A 16309-nucleotide genomic window follows, 5' to 3' on the forward strand; every position below is an offset into this window, starting at 1 on the left:
TCGGACGCCACCGACAAGTCGAAGGACAAGTAAAATCAAGCTAAATCTGTTCGAAATAAGTAGAAAAACGTAGTAAGCCGGCGTGTGACTGTGTAGCGTAGAAAATTGAAGTGACAGCTGTAAGGAATACAAAGCCAATGGATGTGATCGGTTAAAATGATATCGGTCACCAGATTATCATATTGCACAGGTGGTTGGGCAGCAACGGTAAGAGTAGAGCCTTACGATGTACTTCAAAGTACTGTAGACCTTGTTTGAGTAGTAGTAGTAGTAGTAGTCGCTGAAGGAATGACACTTTTATTGAGGTAGTAGTCGAAATCTTTGCTGATGTAGTAGTAGTTTGGTTGATTACTTTTACTGGAATAGTAGTAGTAGCTTTTGAAAAAGTAGATGTATTCGCGTAATCTTGCATTCTAATTTTAATATACTTCAAGTATACTTTTTCTAAACAACGATGTCTGCATAACTACAGTTTGCAGTCTATCACTTATTGTTGACCCGACTGATTCTCTCAACGCTTCTCTTTCATCGTCTTCTCGATCAATCACAGCGAACGAAGAAAGACAATACCACTACGAGAGGTTACCACGATGGCTGATGCAACATCGACACCCAGACCACAGCTAGATCGGGATCGTCGGCTCCTCGCTCTCTCACTTGTCATCTCGCTTCCCTTGATGACACTTGACAACCAGCCTTCAGCTCCATCATCTACTTTTGCAACTGCCCAACAAGATGCACTCCAAATTTCTCGCCATAGTGGGCCTGTGTGTCGCTGCTTCACCCTGCATGCAACTGACGCTGCTACTAGAATGAACCCGCGTCGTCAACTCGGGTCGTACAAGGACTACGACCACCACCAGCACAAGCACGACCACGACCACAAGAAACACTACCACCACGACAAGAAGGACCACCCGCACTACTACCGTCGTCGCCTCGAAGATAAGGATACCAAGGCTACCGATTATAAGGACACCAAGGCTACCGAGTCTTCCGACTACAGCTACGGCAAAGACGAGTATGGTCACGGGCACGACCACCACGGCTATGGTCATGATGACTATGGTCACGATGACTGTGGCCGCGATAGCTACGGCCACGATGATTATAAGCACAGCGACTACAAGCACAAAGGCTACGGATACGGTAGCGGCGACGACTACAAGGGCTATGGTAGCGCCTACAGCTACAGCTATAAGAGCTATGGAGGCGACTGCGATGATTACAACGGTCACGGCAACGACTACTACAATTCTGGCAAGGGTTACGGTAACGACTACTACCCGGATCACTACTCGTCATATGGTGGTGGCAACGGATACGGCTACTACCCCGACTACTACTCGTCGTACGATGGTGGGTATGGCAATGGAAATGGGTACTACCCGGACTACTACTCTTCTTACGGCTACCCCAGTTATGGCGGCTACGGCTACTCCAGCTACGGGTACCCGGGCTACTTTAGTTATGAGTCGGCCACAGCGAGTGTCGGTGCTACTGGTGGTGAGAAAGAATCTGCAACTGCGAATGGTCAGAAGGAGTCTGCGACTGTGGCCACGGATGCTGCCGACGTCAAGTCGGTCAAGAAGGAGAGCAAGACGGAGTCGAAGGCATCGAAGGAGACCAAGTCGGACGCCACCGACAAGTCGAAGGATAAGTAAAATCAAGCTGAATGCTCGAGAAAAAGTAGAAAAACGTAGTAAGCCGGCGTTTGACTGTGTAGCGTAGAAAATTGAAGTGACAGCTGTAAGGAATACAAAGCCAATGGATGTGATCGGTTAAAATGATATCGGTCACCAGATTATCATATTGCACAGGTGGTTGGGCAGCAACGGTAAGAGTAGAGCCTTACGATGTACTTCGAAGTACTGTGGACCTTGTTTGAGTACTACTAGTAGTAGTAGTAGTGGCTGAAGATATGAAACTTTTTTGAGGTAGTAGTCGAAATCTTTGCTGATGTAGTAGTCCTATGGTTGATTACTTTTACTGGAATAGTAGTAGTAGCTTTTGAAAAAGTAGATGTATTCGCGTAATCTTGCATTTTAATTTTAATATACTTCAAGTATACTTTTTCTAAACAACGATGTCTGCATAACTACAGTTTGCAGTCTATCACTTATTGTTGACCCGACTGATTCTCTCAACGCTTCTCTTTCATCGTCTTCTCGATCAATCACAGCGAACGAAGAAAGACAATACCACTACGAGAGGTGACCACGATGGCTGATGCAACATCGACACCCAGACCGCAGCTCGATCGAACTCCTCCTCGCTCTCTCACTTGTCATCTCGCTTCCTCCCTGACACTCGACAACCAACCTTCAGCTCCATCAACTACTTGTGCAACTGCCCAACAAGATGCACTCCAAATTTCTCCCTATAGTGGGCCTGTGTGTCGCTGCTTCAATCCTGCATGCAACTGACGCTGCTAACAGAATGAACCCGCGTCGTCAACTCGGGTCGTACAAGGACTACGACCACCACCAGCACAAGCACGACCACGACCACAAGAAACACCACCACCACGACAAGAAGGACCACCCGCACTACTACCGTCGCCGCCTGGAAGGTAAGGACACCAAGGCTGCCGATTATAAGGACACCAAGGCTACCGAGTCTTCCGACTACAGCTACGGCAAAGACGATTATGGTCACAACCACGACCACCACGGCTATGGTCATGATGACTATGGTCACGATGACTGTGGCCGCGATAGCTACGGCCACGATGATTATAAGCACAGCGACTACAAGCACAAAGGCTACGGATACGGTAGCGGCGACGACTACAAGGGCTATGGTAGCGCCTACAGCTACAGCTATAAGAGCTATGGAGGCGACTGCGATGATTACAACGGTCACGGCAACGACTACTACAATTCTGGCAAGGGTTACGGTAACGACTACTACCCGGATCACTACTCGTCATATGGTGGTGGCAACGGATACGGCTACTACCCCGACTACTACTCGTCGTACGATGGTGGGTATGGCAATGGAAATGGGTACTACCCGGACTACTACTCTTCTTACGCTACGGCTACTCCAGCTACGGGTACCCGGGCTACTTTAGTTATGAGTCGGCCACAGCGAGTGTCGGTGCTACTGGTGGCGAGAAAGAATCTGCAACTGCGAATGGTCAGAAGGAGTCTGCGACTGTGGCCACGGATGCTGCCGACGTCAAGTCGGTCAAGATGGAGAGCAAGACGGAGTCGAAGGCATCGAAGGAGACCAAGTCGGACGCCACCGACAAGTCGAAGGACAAGTAAAATCAAGCTGAATCTGTTCGAAATAAGTAGAAAAACGTAGTAAGCCGGCGTGTGACTGTGTAGCGTAGAAAATTGAAGTGACAGCTGTAAGGAATACAAAGCCAATGGATGTGATCGGTTAAAATGATATCGGTCACCAGATTATCATATTGCACAGGTGGTTGTGCAGCAATGGTAAGAGCAGAATTCTACGATGTACTTCAAAGTACTGTAGACCTTGTTCGAGTAGTAGTAGTAGTAGTAGTCGCTGAAGGAATGACACTTTTATTGAGGTAGTAGTCGAAATCTTTGCTGATGTAGTAGTAGTTTGGTTGATTACTTTTACTGGAAGAGTAGTAGTAGCTTTTGAAAAAGTAGATGTATTCGCGTAATCTTGCATTTTAATTTTAATATACTTCAAGTATACTTTTTCTAAACAACGATGTCTGCATAACTACAGTTTGCAGTCTATCACTTATTGTTAACCCGACTCATTCTCTCAACGGTTCTCTTTCATCGTCTTCCCGATCAATCACAGCGATCGAAGAGAGACAATGCCACGACGAGAGGTGACCACGATGGCTGATGCAACATCGACACCCAGACCACAGCTCGATCGGACTAGCCTCCTCGCTCTCTCACTTGTCATCTTGCTTCCTCCCTGATACTCGACAACCAACCTTCAGCTCCATCAACTACTTGTGCAACTGCCCAACAAGATGCACTCCAAATTTCTCGCCATAGTGGGCCTGTGTGTCGCTGCTTCAATCCTGCATGCAACTGACGCTGCTAACAGAATGAACCCGCGTCGTCAACTCGGGTCGTACAAGGACTACGACCACCACCAGCACAACCACGACCAGAAACACCACCACCACGACAAGAAGGACCACCCTCACTACTACCGTCGCCGCCTCGAAGATAAGGACACCAAGGCTACCGATTATAAGGACACCAAGGCTACCGAGTCTTCCGACTACAGCTACGGCAAAGACGATTATGGTCACGGGCACGACCACCACGGCTATGGTCATGATGACTATGGTCACGATGACTGTGGCCGCGATAGCTACGGCCACGATGATTATAAGCACAGCGACTACAAGCACAAAGGCTACGGATACGGTAGCGGCGACGACTACAAGGGCTATGGTAGCGGCTACAGCTACAGCTATAAGAGCTATGGAGGCGACTGCGATGATTACTACGGCCACGGCAATGACTACTACAATTCTGGCAAGGGTTACGGTGGCGACTACTACCCGAATTACTACTCGTCATATGGTGTTGGCAACGGATACGGCTACTACCCCGACTACTACTCGTCGTACGATGGTGGGTATGGCAATGGAAATGGAGACTACCCGGACTACTCTTCTTCTTACGGCTACCCCAGTTACGGCGGCTACGGCTACTCCAGCTACGGGTACCCGGGCTACTTTGGTTATGAGTCGGCCACAGCGAGTGTCGGTGCTACTGGTGGCGAGAAAGAATCTGCGACTGCGAATGGTCAGAAGGAGTCAGCGACTGTGGCCACGGACGCTGCCGACGTCAAGTCGGTCAAGAAGGAGAGCAAGACGGAGTCGAAGGCAATGAAGGAGATCAAGTCGGACGCCACCGACAAGTCGAAGGACAAGTAAAATCAAGCTGAATCTGTTCGAAATAAGTAGAAAAACGTAGTAAGCCGGCGTGTGACTGTGTAGCGTAGAAAATTGAAGTGGCAGCTGTAATGAATACAAAGCCAATGGATGTGATCGGTTAAAATGATATCGGTCACCAGATTATCATATTGCACAGGTGGTTGGGCAGCAACGGTAAGAGTAGAGCCTTACGATGTACTTCGAAGTACTGTGGACCTTGTTTGAGTACTAGTAGTAGTAGTAGTGGCTGAAGATATGAAACTTTTTTGAGGTAGTAGTCGAAATCTTTGCTGATGTAGTAGTGCTATGGTTGAATACTTTTGCTGGAATAGTAGTAGTAGCTTTTGAAAAAGTAGATGTATTCGCGTGATCTTGCATTCGAATATACTTCTAGTATATTTTTCCTAAACACCGATGCCTGCAGTCTATCACTTATTGTTAACCCGACTCATTCTCTTAACGGTTCTCTTTCATCGTCTTCCCGATCAATCACAGCGATCGAAGAGAGACAATGCCACGACGAGAGGTGACCACGATGGCTGATGCAACATCGACACCCAGACCACAGCTCGATCGGACTGGCCTCCTTGCTCTCTCACTTGTCATCTCGCTTCCTCCCTGACACTCAACAACCAACCTGCAGCTCCATCAACTACTTTTGCACCTGCCCAACAAGATGCACTCCAAAGTTCTCGCCATAGTGGGCCTGTGTGTCGCTGCTTCAACCCTGCATGCAACTGACGCTGCTACTAGAATGAACCCGCGTCGTCAACTCGGGTCATACAAGGACTACGACCACCACCAGCACAAGCACGACCACGACCACATGAAACACTACCACCACGACAAGAAGGACCACCCGCACTACTACCGTCGTCGCCTGGAAGGTAAGGACGCCAAGGCTATCGATTATAAGGACACCAAGGCTACCGAGTCTTCCGACTACAGCTACGGCAAAGACGATTATGGTCACAACCACGACCACCACGGCTATGGTCATGATGACTATGGTCACGATGACTGTGGCCGCGATAGCTACGGCCACGATGATTATAAGCACAGCGACTACAAGCACAAAGGCTACGGATACGGTAGCGGCGACGACTACAAGGGCTATGGTAGCGGCTACAGCTACAGCTATAAGAGCTATGGAGGCGACTGCGATGATTACTACGGCCACGGCAATGACTACTACAATTCTGGCAAGGGTTACGGTGGCGACTACTACCCGAATTACTACTCGTCATATGGTGTTGGCAACGGATACGGCTACTACCCCGACTACTACTCGTCGTACGATGGTGGGTATGGCAATGGAAATGGAGACTACCCGGACTACTCTTCTTCTTACGGCTACCCCAGTTACGGCGGCTACGGCTACTCCAGCTACGGGTACCCGGGCTACTTTGGTTATGAGTCGGCCACAGCGAGTGTCGGTGCTACTGGTGGCGAGAAAGAGTCTGCGACTGCGAATGGTCAGAAGGAGTCTGCGACTGTGGCCACGGACGCTGCCGACGTCAAGTCGGTCAAGAAGGAGAGCAAGACGGAGTCGAAGGCAATGAAGGAGACCAAGTCGGACGCCACCGACAAGTCGAAGGACAAGTAAAATCAAGCTGAATCTGTTCGAAATAAGTAGAAAAACGTAGTAAGCCGGCGTGTGACTGTGTAGCGTAGAAAATTGAAGTGGCAGCTGTAATGAATACAAAGCCAATGGATGTGATCGGTTAAAATGATATCGGTCACCAGATTATCATATTGCACAGGTGGTTGGGCAGCAACGGTAAGAGTAGAGCCTTACGATGTACTTCGAAGTACTGTAGACCTTGTTTGAGTACTAGTAGTAGTAGTAGTAGTGGCTGAAGATATGAAACTTTTTTGAGGTAGTAGTCGAAATCTTTGCTGATGTAGTAGTCCTATGGTTGATTACTTTTGCTGGAATAGTAGTAGTAGCTTTTGAAAAAGTAGATATATTCGCGTGATCTTGCATTCGAATATACTTCTAGTATATTTTTTTCTAAACAACGATGCCTGCAGTCTATTACTTATTGTTAACCCGACTCATTCTCTCAACGGTTCTCTTTCATCGTCTTCCCGATCAATCACAGCGATCGAAGAGAGACAATGCCACGACGAGAGATGACCACGATGGCTGACAACATCAACGCCCAGACCGCAGCTCGATCGGACTAACCTCCTCGCTCTTTCACTTGTCATCTCGCTTCCTCCCTGACACTCCACAACCAACCTCCAGCTCCATCAACTAGTTTTGCAACTGCCCAACAAGATGCACTCCAAATTTCTCGCCATAGTGGGCCTGTGTGTCGCTGCTTCTATTCTGTATGCAACTGACGCTGCTACTAGAATGAACCCGCGTCGTCAACTCGGGTCGTACAAGGACTACGACCACCACCAGCACAAGCACGACCACGACCACAAGAAACACTACCACCACGACAAGAAGGACCACCCGCACTACTACCGTCGTCGCCTGGAAGGTAAGGACGCCAAGGCTACCGATTATAAGGACACCAAGGCTACCGAGTCTTCCGACTACAGCTACGGCAAAGACGATTATGGTCACAACCACGACCACCACGGCTATGGTCATGATGACTATGGTCACGATGACTGTGGCCGCGATAGCTACGGCCACGATGATTATAAGCACAGCGACTACAAGCACAAAGGCTACGGATACGGTAGCGGCGACGACTACAAGGGCTATGGTAGCGGCTACAGCTACAGCTATAAGAGCTATGGAGGCGACTGCGATGATTACTACGGCCACGGCAATGACTACTACAATTCTGGCAAGGGTTACGGTGGCGACTACTACCCGGATTACTACTCGTCATATGGTGTTGGCAACGGATACGGCTACTACCCCGACTACTACTCGTCGTACGATGGTGGGTATGGCAATGGAAATGGAGACTACCCGGACTACTCTTCTTCTTACGGCTACCCCAGTTACGGCGGCTACGGCTACTCCAACTACGGGTACCCGGGCTACTTTGGTTATGAGTCGGCCACAGCGAGTGTCGTTGCTACTGGTGGTGAGAAAGAGTCTGCGACTGCGAATGGTCAGAAGGAGTCTGCGACTGTGTCTACGGACGCTGCCGACGTCAAGTCGGTCAAGAAGGAGAGCAAGACGGAGTCGAAGGCGTCGAAGGAGGCCAAGTCGGACGCCACCGACAAGTCGAAGGACAAGTAAAATCAAGCTGAAACCGTGTGAGAAAAGTAGTATATGGGTGAAAGACGTTGTAAGCCCGCGTTGAACTGTGTAGCGTAGAAAACTAAAGTGGCAGGTGTGAGGAATACAAAGCCAATGGATGTGATCGCTTTACCATGTTAAAGTGACATGTGTCCCCGAATTATCAGTTGCTAAAGTCGTTAGCGATGTGGATCAATGCTCCGATTGCAGCAGCGGTAGAGTAGAATCTAACGATATAGAGCAGAAACCAAGAATTACAGCACGCGGACGTGCAATCACTGTCAATCTGCATGAGTTTGCAAAACAAACCTTGTGTCATATACAAGTAAGACTCATCAGTGCATTCATTTCTCTCCTTATGCAGTGCTCCGCTAGTGGAGTCGTGTACAGCAGTGGTGTAGGGCTTGTTTGAGTATCCGTAGTAGTAGTAGTAGTGGCAGTAGCAGTAGCCTGTAGTAGTGGCAGTAGTCGTAGTAGTAGTAGTAGTGGTGGCAGTAGTCGTCGTCGTCGTCGTAGTAGTAGTAGTAGTAGTAATAGTGGAAGTCACTGAAGGAATTGAAGTTGTTTTAAAGTAGTAGTCCAAAAATTGCTGACAAACTAATACAAGTGGCCGCTGTTGTTTTTGTTGTTGCAATAATAGTACCTCGAAGTATTAGATTGTGTAAGTATTCGTGTGATCCTGCATTCTCAAAATACGTCTAATATACTTCTCCTAGCTGCATAACTACAGTTTGCAGTCTATCACTTATTGTTGACTCGACTCATTCTCTCAACGCTTCTCTCTCATCGTCTTCTCGATCAATCACAGCGAGCGAAGAAAGACAATGCCACGACGAGGGGTGACCACGATGGCTGATGCAACATCAACGCCCAGACCGCAGCTCGATCGGACTAGCCTCCTCGCTCTCTCACTTGTCATCTCGCTTCCTCCCTGACACTCGACAACCAACCTCCAGCTCCATCAACTAGTTTTGCAACTGCCCAACAAGATGCACTCCAAATTTGTCGCCATAGTGGGCCTGTGAGTCGCTGCTTCTATTCTGCATGCGACTGACGCTGCTAATAGAATGCCCCCACGTCGTCAACTCGGGTCTTACAAGGACTACGGCCACAGCCAGCACAAGCACGACCACGACCGCAAGAAACACCACCACCACGACAAGCACCACCACCCACGACACGAAGGACGCACTCGCGCTACTACCGTCGCCGCCTCGAAGATAAGGACACCAAGGCTACCGATTATAAGGACACCAAGGCTACCGAGTCTTCAGACTACAGCTACGGCAAAGGCGATTATGGTCACGGGCACGACTACCACGGCTATGGTCATGATGACTATGGTCACGATGACTGTGGCCGCGATAGCTACGGCCACGATGATTATAAGCACAACGACTACAAGCACAACGGCTACGGATACGTTAGCGGCGACGACTACAAGGGCTATGGTAGCGGCTACAGCTACAGCTATAAGAACTATGGAGGCGACTCCGACGACTACTACGGTCACGGCAACGACTACTACCCTGATTACTACTCGTCATATGGTGGTGGCAACGGCAACGGCTACTACCCCGACTACTACTCGTCGTACAATGGTGGGTATGGAAATGGAAATGGATACTACCCGGACTACTACTCTTCCTACGGCTACCCAAGTTACGGCGGTTACGGCAACTCCAACTACGGGTACCCGGGCTACTTTGGTTATGAGTCGGCCACAGCAAGTGTCGGTGCTACTGGTGACGAGAAAGAGTCTGCGACTGCGAATGGTCAGAAGGAGTCTGCGACTGTGTCTACGGACGCTGCCGACGTCAAGTCGGTCAAGAAGTAGAGCAAGACGGAGTCGAAAGGCGTCGAAGGAGGCAAGTCGGACGCCACCGACAAGTCGAAGGACAAGTAAAATCAAGCTGAAACCGTGTGAGAAAAGTAGTATATGGGTGAAAGACGTTGTAAGCCCGCGTTGAACTGTGTAGCGTAGAAAACTAAAGTGGCAGGTGTAAGGAATACAAAGCCAATGGATGTGATCGCTTTACCATGTTAAAGTGACATGTGTCCCCGAATTATCAGTTGCTTAAGTCGTTTGCGATGTGGATCAATGCTCCGATTGCAGCAGCGGTAGAGTAGAAGCTTACGATATAGAGTAGAAACCAAGAATTACAGCACGCGGACGTGCAATCACTGTCAATCTGCGTGAGTTTGCAAAACAAACCTTGTGCCATCAACAAGAAGACTCATCAGTGCATTCATTCCTCTCCTTATGCAGTGCTCCGCTAGTGGAGTCGTGTACAGCAGTGGTGTAGGGAGCCTATCGACAAGTTGCCCTTGTTTGAGTATCCGTCGTAGTAGTAGTAGTGGCAGTAGCAGTATCCGTAGTAGTAGAAGTAGTAGTAGTGGCAGTAACAGTAGCCGTAGTAGTAGTAGTAGAAGTGGCAGTAGTAGTAGTCGTCGTAGTAGTACTACTAGTAGTAGTAGTAGTACTAGTGGAAGTTACTGAAGGAATTGAAACTGTTTTGAAGTAGTAGTCCAAAAATTGCTGACAAAGTAAACAAGTGGCCGCTGTTGCTGTTTTTGTTGTTGCAATAATAGTACCTCGAAGTATTCGATTGTGTAAGTATTCGTGTGATCCTGCATTCTCAAAATACGTCTAATATACTTCTCCTAGTCCGTGATGTCTGCATAACTACAGTTTGCAGTCTATCACTTATTGTTGACTCGACTCATTCTCTCAACGCTTCTCTCTCATCGTCTTCTCGATCAATCACAGCGAGCGAAGAAAGACAATGCCACGACGAGGGGTGACCACGATGGCTGATGCAACATCAACGCCCAGACCGCAGCTCGATCGGACTAGCCTCCTCGCTCTCTCACTTGTCATCTCGCTTCCTCCCTGACACTCGACAACCAACCTGCAGCTCCATCAACTACTTTTGCACCTGCCCAACAAGATGCACTCCAAATTTGTCGCCATAGTGGGCCTGTGTGTCGCTGCTTCTATTCTGCATGCGACTGACGCTGCTAATAGAATGCCCCCACGTCGTCAACTCGGGTCGTACGAGGACTACGACCACCACCAGCACAAGCACGACCACGACCACAAGAAACACTACCACCACGACAAGAAGGACCACCCGCACTACTACCGTCGTCGCCTGGAAGGTAAGGACCCCAAGGCTACCGATTATAAGGACACTAGGGCTAGCGAGTCTTCAGACTACAGCTACGGCAAAGACGATTATGCTCACAACCACGACCACCACGGATATGCTCGTGATGACTATGGTCACGATGACTGTGGCCGAGATAGCTACGCCCACGATGTTTATAAGCACAGGGACTACAAGCACAAAGGCAACGGATACGGTAGCGGCGACGACTACAAGGGATATGGTAGCGGCTACAGCTACAGCTATAAGAGCTATGGAGGCGACTGCGATGATTACTACGGCCACGGCAATGACTACTACAATTCTGGCAAGGGTTACGGTGGCGACTACTACCCGGATTACTACTCGTCATATGGTGTTGGCAACGGATACGGCTACTACCCCGAATACTACTCGTCGTACGATGGTGGGTATGGCAATGGAAATGGAGACTACCCGGACTACTCTTCTTCTTACGGCTACCCCAGTTACGGCGGCTACGGCTACTCACGTCTACGGGTACCCGGGCTACTTTGGTTATGAGTCCTCTCGACAGCGAGTGTCGGTGCTACTGGTGACGAGAAAGAGTCTGCGACTGCGAATGGTCAGAAGGAGTCTGCGACTGTGTCTACGGACGCTGCCGACGTCAAGTCGGTCAAGAAGGAGAGCAAGACGGAGTCGAAGGCGTCGAAGGAGGCCAAGTCGGACGCCACCGACAAGTCGAAGGACAAGTAAAATCAAGCTCAAACCGTGTGAGAAAAGTAGTATATGGGTGAAAGACGTTGTAAGCCCGCGTTGAACTGTGTAGCGTAGAAAACTAAAGTGGCAGGTGTAAGGAATACAAAGCCAATGGATGTGATCGCTTTACCATGTTAAAGTGACATGTGTCCCCGAATTATCAGTTGCTTAAGTCGTTTGCGATGTGGATCAATGCTCCGATTGCAGCAGCGGTAGAGTAGAAGCTTACGATATAGAGTAGAAACCAAGAATTACAGCACGCGGACGTGCAATCACTGTCAATCTGCGTGAGTTTGCAAAACAAACCTTGTGTCATATACAAGTAAGACTCATCAGTGCATTCATTTCTCTCCTTATGCAGTGCTCCGCTAGTGGAGTCGTGTACAGCAGTGGTGTAGGGAGCCTATCGACAAGTTGAGTATCCGTAGTAGTAGTAGTAGTGGCAGTAGCAGTATCCGTAGTAGTAGAAGTAGTAGTAGTGGCAGTAGCAGTAGCCGTAGTAGTAGTAGTGGCAGTAGCAGTAGCCGTAGTAGTGGCAGTAGTCGTAGTAGTAGTAGTAGTAGTGGTGGCAGTAGTCGTCGTCGTCGTCGTAGTAGTAGTAGTAGTAGTAATAGTGGAAGTCACTGAAGGAATTGAAGTTGTTTTAAAGTAGTAGTCCAAAAATTGCTGACAAACTAATACAAGTGGCCGCTGTTGTTTTTGTTGTTGCAATAATAGTACCTCGAAGTATTAGATTGTGTAAGTATTCGCGTGATCCTGCATTCTCAAAATACGTCTAATATACTTCTCCTAGCTGCATAACTACAGTTTGCAGTCTATCACTTATTGTTGACTCGACTCATTCTTTCAACGCTTCTCTCTCATCGTCTTCTCGATCAATCACAGCGAGCGAAGAAAGACAATGCCACGACGAGGGGTGACCACGATGGCTGATGCAACATCAACGCCCAGACCGCAGCTCGATCGGACTAGCCTCCTCGCTCTCTCACTTGTCATCTCGCTTCCTCCCTGACACTCGACAACCAACCTCCAGCTCCATCAACTAGTTTTGCAACTGCCCAACAAGATGCACTCCAAATTTGTCGCCATAGTGGGCCTGTGTGTCGCTGCTTCTATTCTGCATGCGACTGACGCTGCTAATAGAATGCCCCCACGTCGTCAACTCGGGTCTTACAAGGACTACGGCCACAGCCAGCACAAGCACGACCACGACCGCAAGAAACACCACCACCACGACAAGAAGGACCACTCGCGCTACTACCGTCGCCGCCTCGAGATAAGGACACCAAGGCTACCGATTATAAGGACACCAAGGCTACCGAGTCTTCGAACTACAGCTACGGCAAAGAGGATTATCGTCACGGGCACGACCACCAGGGCTATGGCCATGATGACTATGGTCACGATGACTGTGGCCGCGATAGCTACGGCCACGATGATTATAAGCACAACGGCTACGGATACGGTAGCGGCGACGACTACAAGGGCTATGGTAGCGGCTACAGCTACAGCTATAATAGCTATGGAGGCGACTCCGACGACTACTACGGTCACGGCAACGACTACTACCCTGATTACTACTCGTCATATGGTGGTGGCAACGGCAACGGCTACTACCCCGACTACTACTCGTCGTACAATGGTGGGTATGGAAATGGAAATGGATACTACCCGGACTACTACTCTTCCTACGGCTACCCCAGTTACGGCGGCTACGGCAACTCCAACTACGGGTACCCGGGCTACTTTGGTTATGAGTCGACCACAGCGAGTGTCGGTGCTACTGGTGACGAGAAAGAGTCTGCGACTGCGAATGGTCAGAAGGAGTCTGCGACTGTGTCTACGGACGCTGCCGACGTCAAGTCGGTCAAGAAGGAGAGCAAGACGGAGTCGAAGGCGTCGAAGGAGGCCAAGTCGGACGCCACCGACAAGTCGAACGACAAGTAAAATCAAGCTGAACCCGTGTGAGAAAAGTAGTATATGGGTGAAAGACGTTGTAAGCCCGCGTTGAACTGTGTAGCGTAGAAAACTAAAGTGGCAGGTGTAAGGAATACAAAGCCAATGGATGTGATCGCTTTACCATGTTAAAGTGACATGTGTCCCCGAATTATCAGTTGCTTAAGTCGTTTGCGATGTGGATCAATGCTCCGATTGCAGCAGCGGTAGAGTAGAAGCTTACGATATAGAGTAGAAACCAAGAATTACAGCACGCGGACGTGCAATCACTGTCAATCTGCGTGAGTTTGCAAAACAAACCTTGTGCCATCAACAAGAAGACTCATCAGTGCATTCATTCCTCTCCTTATGCAGTGCTCCGCTAGTGGAGTCGTGTACAGCAGTGGTGTAGGGAGCCTATCGACAAGTTGCCCTTGTTTGAGTATCCGTCGTAGTAGTAGTAGTGGCAGTAGCAGTATCCGTAGTAGTAGAAGTAGTAGTAGTGGCAGTAGCCGTAGTAGTAGTAGTAGAAGTAGTAGTAGTGGCAGTAGCCGTAGTAGTACTACTACTACTAGTAGTAGTACTAGTGGAAGTTACTGAAGGAATTGAAACTGTTTTGAAGTAGTAGTCCAAAAATTGCTGACAAAGTAAACAAGTGGCCGCTGTTGCTGTTTTTGTTGTTGCAATAATAGTACCTCGAAGTATTCGATTGTGTAAGTATTCGTGTGATCCTGCATTCTCAAAATACGTCTAATATACTTCTCCTAGTCCGTGATGTCTGCATAACTACAGTTTGCAGTCTATCACTTATTGTTGACTCGACTCATTCTCTCAACGCTTCTCTCTCATCGTCTTCTCGATCAATCACAGCGAGCGAAGAAAGACAATGCCACGACGAGGGGTGACCACGATGGCTGATGCAACATCAACGCCCAGACCGCAGCTCGATCGGACTAGCCTCCTCGCTCTCTCACTTGTCATCTCGCTTCCTCCCTGACACTCGACAACCAACCTCCAGCTCCATCAACTAGTTTTGCAACTGCCCAACAAGATGCACTCCAAATTTCTCGCCATAGTGGGCCTGTGTGTCGCTGCTTCTATTCTGCATGCGACTGACGCTGCTAATAGAATGCCCCCACGTCGTCAACTCGGGTCTTACAAGGACTACGGCCACAGCCAGCACAAGCACGACCACGACCGCAAGAAACACCACCACCACGACAAGAAGGACCACCCGCACTACTACCGTCGTCGCCTGGACGGTAAGGCCCCAAGGCTACCGATTATAAGGACACCAAGGCTACCGAGTCTTCGGACTACAGCTACGGCAAAGGCGATTATGGTCACAGGCACGACCACCACGGCTATGGTCATGATGACTATGGTCACGATGACTGTGGCCGCGATAACTACGGCCACATTGATTATAAGCACCTCGACTACAAGCACAAAGGCTACGAATACGTTAGTGGCGACGACTACAAGGGCTATAATAACGGCTACAGCTACAGCTATAAGAACTATGGAGGCGACTCCGACGACTACTACGGTCACGGCAACGACTACTACCCTGATTACTACTCGTCATATGGTGGTGGCAACGGCAACGGCTACTACCCCGACTACTATTCGTCGTACAATGGTGGGTATGGCAATGGAAATGGATACTACCCGGACTACTACTCTTCCTACGGCTACCCCAGTTACGGCGGCTACGGCTACTCCAACTACGGGTACCCGGGCTACTTTGGTTATGAGTCGGCCACAGCAAGTGTCGGTGCTACTGGTGACGAGAAAGAGTCTGCGACTGCGAATGGTCAGAAGGAGTCTGCGACTGTGTCTACGGACGCTGCGACTGTGTCTACGGACGCTGCCGACGTCAAGTCGGTCAAGAAGGAGAGCAAGACGGAGTCAAAGGCGTCGAAGGAGACCAAGTCGGACGCCACCGACAAGTCGAAGGACAAGTAAAATCAAGCTGAACCGTGTGAGAAAAGTAGTATATGGGCGAAAGACATTGAAAGCCCGCGTTGAACTGTGTAGCGTAGAAAACTAAAGTGGCAGGTGTAAGGAATACAAAGCCAATGGATGTGATCGCTTTACCATGTTAAAGTGACATGTGTCCCCGAATTACCAGTTGCTAAAGTCGTTTGCGATGTGGATCAATGCTCAGTAGAACCTTACGATATAGAGTAGAAACCAAGAATTACTGCACGCAGACGTGCAATCACTGTCAATCTGCGTGAGTTTGCAAAACAAACCTTGTGTCATATACAAGTAAGACTCATCATTGCATTCATTTCTCTCCTTATGCAGTGCTCTGCTAGTGGAGTCGTGTACGGCAGTGGTGTAGAGAGCCTATAGACAAGGTGCGGTAGTTGCCCT

General features: G+C 49.2%; 7 protein-coding genes and 2 pseudogenes across 7 annotated transcripts; all 9 read left to right on the plus strand.

Annotated features, from left to right (window-relative positions):
- Positions 1–678: 678 nt before the first annotated feature.
- On the plus strand, positions 679–1664 carry PITG_05895 (annotated as a pseudogene; the record flags this gene model as incomplete).
- A 697-nt stretch (positions 1665–2361) lies between these two features.
- Positions 2362–3312, plus strand: PITG_22770 (M96 mating-specific protein, putative; the record flags this gene model as incomplete). The annotated part of the gene is made up of 1 exon (XM_002998080.1): positions 2362–3312. One exon carries the CDS (start codon positions 2362–2364, stop codon positions 3310–3312), a length of 951 nt encoding a protein of 316 aa, XP_002998126.1.
- Positions 3313–3970: 658 nt separating this feature from the next.
- On the plus strand, positions 3971–4891 carry PITG_05896 (M96 mating-specific protein, putative; the record flags this gene model as incomplete). The annotated part of the gene is made up of 1 exon (XM_002998081.1): positions 3971–4891. One exon carries the CDS (start codon positions 3971–3973, stop codon positions 4889–4891), a length of 921 nt encoding a protein of 306 aa, XP_002998127.1.
- Positions 4892–5567: 676 nt separating this feature from the next.
- Positions 5568–6497, plus strand: PITG_05897 (M96 mating-specific protein, putative; the record flags this gene model as incomplete). Its single annotated transcript, XM_002998082.1, has 1 exon — positions 5568–6497. The coding sequence occupies one exon, from the start codon at positions 5568–5570 to the stop codon at positions 6495–6497; it is 930 nt and encodes a 309-aa protein (XP_002998128.1).
- A 678-nt stretch (positions 6498–7175) lies between these two features.
- Positions 7176–8105, plus strand: PITG_05898 (M96 mating-specific protein, putative; the record flags this gene model as incomplete). The annotated part of the gene is made up of 1 exon (XM_002998083.1): positions 7176–8105. One exon carries the CDS (start codon positions 7176–7178, stop codon positions 8103–8105), a length of 930 nt encoding a protein of 309 aa, XP_002998129.1.
- Positions 8106–9094: 989 nt separating this feature from the next.
- On the plus strand, positions 9095–10008 carry PITG_22771 (annotated as a pseudogene; the record flags this gene model as incomplete).
- A 1048-nt stretch (positions 10009–11056) lies between these two features.
- On the plus strand, positions 11057–11797 carry PITG_22772 (M96 mating-specific protein, putative; the record flags this gene model as incomplete). The annotated part of the gene is made up of 1 exon (XM_002998084.1): positions 11057–11797. The coding sequence occupies one exon, from the start codon at positions 11057–11059 to the stop codon at positions 11795–11797; it is 741 nt and encodes a 246-aa protein (XP_002998130.1).
- A 1261-nt stretch (positions 11798–13058) lies between these two features.
- PITG_22773 (M96 mating-specific protein, putative) lies at positions 13059–14003 on the plus strand (the record flags this gene model as incomplete). Its single annotated transcript, XM_002998085.1, has 1 exon — positions 13059–14003. The coding sequence occupies one exon, from the start codon at positions 13059–13061 to the stop codon at positions 14001–14003; it is 945 nt and encodes a 314-aa protein (XP_002998131.1).
- Positions 14004–14978: 975 nt separating this feature from the next.
- PITG_22774 (M96 mating-specific protein, putative) lies at positions 14979–15980 on the plus strand (the record flags this gene model as incomplete). The annotated part of the gene is made up of 1 exon (XM_002998086.1): positions 14979–15980. One exon carries the CDS (start codon positions 14979–14981, stop codon positions 15978–15980), a length of 1002 nt encoding a protein of 333 aa, XP_002998132.1.
- Between the last annotated feature and the right edge of the window lie 329 nt (positions 15981–16309).

Source organism: Phytophthora infestans, genomic scaffold, assembly GCF_000142945.1.
Source record: "Phytophthora infestans T30-4 supercont1.9 genomic scaffold, whole genome shotgun sequence".
In the NCBI taxonomy this organism is placed as follows: Eukaryota; Oomycota; class Peronosporomycetes; order Peronosporales; family Peronosporaceae; genus Phytophthora; species Phytophthora infestans.